Genomic DNA, 6178 nt, shown 5'->3' on the forward strand with positions numbered 1-6178 from the left:
GAAATTTCTTTTCATGAATATGTTTTTCTAGCAATACTCTTGATTCCATCCTCATGAATGTTTACTACAAGCACTTTTTTTCTCACTTCGCAGACAATTGTTTTACAGTTTCAATATTTATTTAAAAACAAATAAAAAATCTTTTTAAAGATTTGTTAATTATAACAAAATTTTAATTGAAACATTATAGCAGAGGCCTGTATTATTATCATTTTTTTCTCTAATTTTTATGCAAATCTTATATCTAAGGTCTGTATTTACAGTGAAAAATTTAAAACATAATTAATTGTTATAATGAATATAAGTAATTTACAAATTTGTAAGGAAACAGTTCTAATTTTTTTCTCATTCTATGAAAGAGGTCTAGTTTGAGAGTTTTAAGCGTAGATCCGCGCCTAGATCCGTGTCGCATCGGATCCGCCATCGCTGCGGTCGCGTCACGAAGGACCGGGGTCCGTGTCACGAAACGCAGTAAGAGAGAAAGAGAAATAGGGAGAGCCGCGAAAAACATACTTACAACACGCAGTGTACGCGTACATACATACATACATATATACATACATGCATACATGCATAAATACGCTAAGGGAGCGCGCGAGTGGCGCGCCTTCGCCCGGCCGGCCGAAACGAAATCGCGGGGCCGCAGGATGATGGTATGGCTGCGTTGCGCGCTTGACTCCACGCAGTATCGATAGTATCGCGGAGCCGACTTCGAACGCGTGGAACGGGGGTGGAGAGGAGAGGAGAGAGGGTCGACGGCGCGAGAGAAGGAGAAGAGCGCGAGAGAGTCGTGAGAGCGAGAGAAGGTACACAGGGTGGCGCGGAGGCGGTAATGTGGAGCGGACGGAGGAGCGACGGGGGGGGTTACGCGCGATTGTACTGACGGTAGTATACCGTGAGTCGTGAGGTCGGGGAGAGGCAGGAGACAGAGGGGGAAGGGGAGGGCTACGTCGGCGTGCAGGGCGGCATAGGCAGAAGTGGACGGGCAAGAGCCGATTCAACCTCCTTTCACTTTCAACGAGCGCCGAGCGCGCTCGCTCGCTCGCTCGCTCGCTGATTCGTTTCGTACGTTTCGTTCGCTCACACTCGCGCTCGTTCATGCGGCCGGCGGCGAGCAGTACGAAAATAGGCAACGCCGCCGTTTTTGCCAAGCGGCCGGGCCCTCTCGGTTGTTCTCGGTACCCCGCGAGAGAGTTCAGAGGCGACGAGATTCCCGCCCGCGACTGAAATCCCTTTGACTCACGAGGGTGGCGTCATGGGATGCTGTCTCTTAGTTTCCTCCTCTGTAGAGTTTTAGATGTATCAGAATAGCGAAAAGGTCCGCCATATTTGATCTAATGACCATATATTAAAGATTTACTAAGCTTTATTTATTGGCTTATTTACTAAGTGTACTTTTCATTTGTTATATGTAACTTATTAAATGATAGACTATCAGATCAAAAACAGTGGTCAAAATAGTCGACAGGAAATAGTCAACAGGAAATGTTAACATTCAGCTTAGATAAAAGGATTGCGCTACTCTGATACATTTAAAACTTTAGAATCTCGTAATTATTTGATTTTACGGTGCTGTGAAATGGTAAAAAAAATGAATATGAACGAACTCGTAATCACAAAGAAGCTTTTTAGGTAGCGAGATGGTTTGATAACTTATTAGATCTGTAATATCGTCGAGAGTGATTCAACCTGGCGAAAGGGTTTAATATCGAGATCAAATCATGGGCGGGCGATGTATCTTTAGATTTGTCTCTCTTTCTTGTTTTCACGGATCTTTTCTCCACATCAACCTTTTAGTTTCAAAAGGTATCTAAATTAGATAATGATAACTTTGAAAACAAGAGACGCCTACATAATTCGGGGCTGTCATTAACATATAAATAATTTCAAGGAAGTCAAAGATCACGCAGTATATACACGCAGTATATATTTAAGTTTTATATTATCACACGCAGTGGCGTACTAATGCTCCCACAAAATAAGTGTGAGATATTTCTGTAACTATAGAAGAAAGTATCTAAAGAAGATATATCTAACATTTAATATAATATTGTATACATCTCTATCGGTATAATAATTTTTTCAGTGATGCCAGTTTCCTAGGTTTTCCATAAAACAATTTCGGACACGTTTAAAAAGTCCATCTTCACCAATGGTAAAATGAACGATAAAAGCAAAAAGATTACTAATATAAATTTATTTTTCAAATAAAATCAATTATTTTGTTCACTGTAATTATTAAATAAACGGAGTTATAATTCCATACGTAATATTTCGTATCTCCAAATAATTTTGATGTAATGAAACACAATTTATTTATTAAAATATTACAAAATTAATATAACACGTATACATATAATATTTTAATTATAATTGAATTTTATTTTAATTTAAAGAGATCAACGAAAATAAAATGTAATGAAAATTCTGCTATTAAAAAAGTTTTCTAAAAAAATTATAGCGTCTTTTAATTTTTACACTTTATGTATATATTCAATCATAATAAAAAAAAAACAAATGCAATATTAATATCTACATAACAAATTATCGTGATATCAATAAATTTAAAAAAAATTGAGTAATTTCTTTAATATATTTTCACTGGTGGTGAATCTAATTAAGACCTGCTTGCATCAACGTCATTTTGAGCGAGACTTAAAATTCTTTCTGTCTCGTTTTAAAGTCTGAAGAGAAACAGTCTGAACAGGGATAGAGAGAGTTTTAAATCTCAGTTAAAAACAAAATAACGTTGATGCAACAAGGAGGCCTAAGAGATAAAAAATTATTGTTAAATTACGTTTGGAAAAATCCGGAAAAGAATACATTTATATTCAGGTTTGATTTATTTCATCACCATATTTCATTTATATATTTTTTATATGCTTAGGAAAACAAGCATCTTTTGGTAACGATCGTAAATGCAAGTTCGTGCGAAAATCTTTTTGAAAACTAATCATTTCGCGAGCGAAGCAATTGCTTTCCGAGTTATATTTCTTTACAGGAAGTACCGATTGCGCGGCGAGTCGTTTGACGCGAGCGTAAAAAGCGTAAAAAAATGTGCTTGCAAGAGAGCTCTCTGCGCGCTAATCGACAATTACGAATTACGCGAGCGACTATTATAGCGCCAATTTTCTTTGCACCGTTAGTGATTATAGGCCGACTGGGTGTATGCCGTATTTAAATCATACATACGTCATTTCCAGCTGATTAGCTATTACCCGGAGTTGCATATGAAGATTCACTCTTCGTCAAACGTGTACGATTCAAATCGAGTCGTAGCATTGAACCATTTAAATATGATAACGCTATGATACCTGATTAAATTGTATGTTTCTTTAAAGAACTGCATATAAGAATTGCATATAATCGTTATATTCGAAGAATGTAACGATTATATGCAATTGTATACGAAAGAATAAAAGCAAATAATATAGAATACCATGTTTTTAATATTATTCAATATAAATGTATATTAATAAAATGTATATTAATAGATGAATGTATATTAATACTTTTATTTTATGCATAAGGAAAGAATTTTTTCTTAGAGTTTATCCTGAAAATATGGTAGTCGTGGGATAACATTGTATTTCGAATAATTTTTTTAATGTAAATCTCTCATTCATTAATAAAACTACAATAAAATATAAAATAAGTTTGATTAATTTTTTGAAGTGTATGATAAAATTCTTTAAAATATTGTATTGTATATCAAAACTATATCTTCAGGGTAAATTTTAAAAGAAAATTCTCTCCATGTATTCTTTATGCAACTCTTAAGCAATATATTAGCTACAACGTCCAATAAATGAAGATTTCAGAATTTAAATTCAACTTCTGTATATTAATAAAAAAGTAAAAAGTATGAAAATGAAGGGATTTATAAAATGGAATATAATATGAAATACAAGTTTCAAAAATAAATTCCTATTTAATATTAGTAGCCCTATTTCACATTATCTGCTTTTACTTTAATTGATTTTAAAAGTGTATTTAAGAATATAATTTCCGATCTGTTCCGCTTCATGAAAGTAGCACAACCATGGCATACTCTGAAATTAATCTCATAAATTTTGTTAAAAATTTACGATGTTCTTTAATTACCTTTTTTTTTGGCATCTTATATAAATTTCTAATTATCTTATATCATCTTATATAAGTTTCTAATTAATCTTATACCTTTAATAATTTTATCACGATAAAATTTTGAATTTAAACGATGAATAATCTTTATCAAAAATTTCTATTTTCTCAGTGGCTTGTAGTACAAGAGCAACTGACATTTTGGTGTATTTTGTTGAAAAAAATTGAATATGACTGGAAATTCATAAAATTCGTGCATCACGTGTTAAACTCTGTGTGTATTTCCAACGTTACGTTCATATGCAAAAGTTTTCGAAACAACTCTATGACTATCAATCTCACGTGGCAGATGGCTCGTTATCAGCGGCTAGTTTGAAGAAGTCGGTATAAAGCGTACGGCTTTATTATCCTGTATCTGTACAGAATGCAGCAATGCTTGAAAAGATGCGATGCGATAGTCGATCATTCTCTCGTTCTTACAGAAAAGCGATAAATTGATTGGTGATAATCGCTATCTAAAAATCCTAAAAATAAAAATTCTTAAGATAGAATGAGATAGATCATACATCCGTCTTAAGCAGATTCTGAATAATATGGCGGATCAACGTATGATGTTAATCTCCTTTGAGGATCCTTGAAGACCAATCAGCAATTGTTTAAACGGTGTCCAATCTCTTACTTGAGAATCCCTCTCGCGTCTTGCCGCATGTCAAGCGTTGGCGCGTTTTGTGTGCAATAAGAGACCTTCTAATCAAAGATTAATCATAAGAGAGTATCATCTATTCTCAAAATTTTGCGAGTGAGAAAAGATATGTACTATTTCGCACTGAGTGATGCGAGAAAGGAAAAATATATATCATATTTTAACTAATGCAAATTATTAGAAAATATCCAATCTTTCAAAAGAAGCTTTCTGATTGGAGGATCTCTAGTGCTAATCGCGTTTATTTGCGATAACATACCGTAGAAGGTGGAAACGCGCGGAATACGCCGAACATAGTGATTTGCACAACACACGCGTTGATTGCCACGTATATATGGACAGAAATAGCAGGCGGTGCACTCTCACGCTTTTGTCCTACTTATCTGGCGATTAGCCGTGACTTCCGCTTTCGTCTGACTCGGAAGACCGCGCTTCTCCAAGGTTGCTTTGTTCGATTGCACGCGCGAGAGAGATTTTTCTTGAGAATCGAATCGGCGAACAATGCGATCCGCTATTTTCACACCGCTCTACGCATTCAAAATTAAAAACTGATTACTCCGCGTTAGAAAAATTCTTCATTATTTTTCATCGTAACTCTTCGATACCACATTCTGCGTATTCTTAAAATTTATGTACATAAAATTATGTCTTCCATATATTTACTCAAACTTTGAAATAAAATTTAATTTAATTTAAACCTTCACTGAAGAAAAAGATTTTTTTCTAATAAGTTTATAACGCAAAAAATAAATATATATAATATAATTAAATATATATAATATAAAAAAATTTTTACTGGGAATCTCATAGTATTGCCTGAGAAATTGATTTTTCCACTTGACGCCTGAATATGTTCCATCCTACATTCCCTAAGAAATCAGGTGCGATTCAGTCTTTAACAGTATCGAATAGTATAACGAATAGCATAAACCGACGAAAAAATCATTCAAGGATAAAGAAAGTCGGCTGTAACTCTTAAATGTCAATTAAAGATTAAAATTAAGAAAGAATAAACGCGAGGAACACTCGCTAAACGTAATACGTACACACCGCTGAACACACTGAATGAACAATTCTTTCTGTTTCAGCTGTACGGGCGGACAGAATGCGAGGCGGTAGAAACAAATTCGGGCCCATGTACAAGAGGGATAGGGCGCGGAAGCTGCAACTTATACGTCAACGGCAACTGGCGATCCAGACGATACGCGGCAGCCTCGGCGACCCGAACAGCTATTCGACCGCGGTCGCGCCCTTGATGCACATCAAGCAGGAGATCCAAATACCTCAGGTCTCGAGTCTGACCTCGTCACCGGACTCGAGTCCGTCCCCCGCGACCGTGGCCGCGGGCCTGGTCACGACGCAAGCCGGCGGCAGTGGCAGCGGGGCTGGCCA

The 6178-nt window shown here is 35.9% G+C and overlaps 1 protein-coding gene across 1 annotated transcript in view; it reads left to right on the top strand.

The window, feature by feature from the left end:
* The window catches only part of LOC108684629 (nuclear hormone receptor FTZ-F1), a 29578-nt gene that overhangs the window by 20061 nt on the left and 3339 nt on the right, over positions 1–6178 (top strand). Inside the window, exon 3 of the mRNA XM_018189050.1 lies at positions 5875–6177. Coding sequence (XP_018044539.1) covers positions 5875–6177 — 303 coding nt within the window. The remainder of the gene's footprint in view (positions 1–5874; position 6178) is intronic.

The sequence above is a fragment of the Atta colombica genome, unplaced genomic scaffold, assembly GCF_001594045.1.
Source record: "Atta colombica isolate Treedump-2 unplaced genomic scaffold, Acol1.0 scaffold137, whole genome shotgun sequence".
Taxonomy (NCBI): domain Eukaryota; kingdom Metazoa; phylum Arthropoda; class Insecta; order Hymenoptera; family Formicidae; genus Atta; species Atta colombica.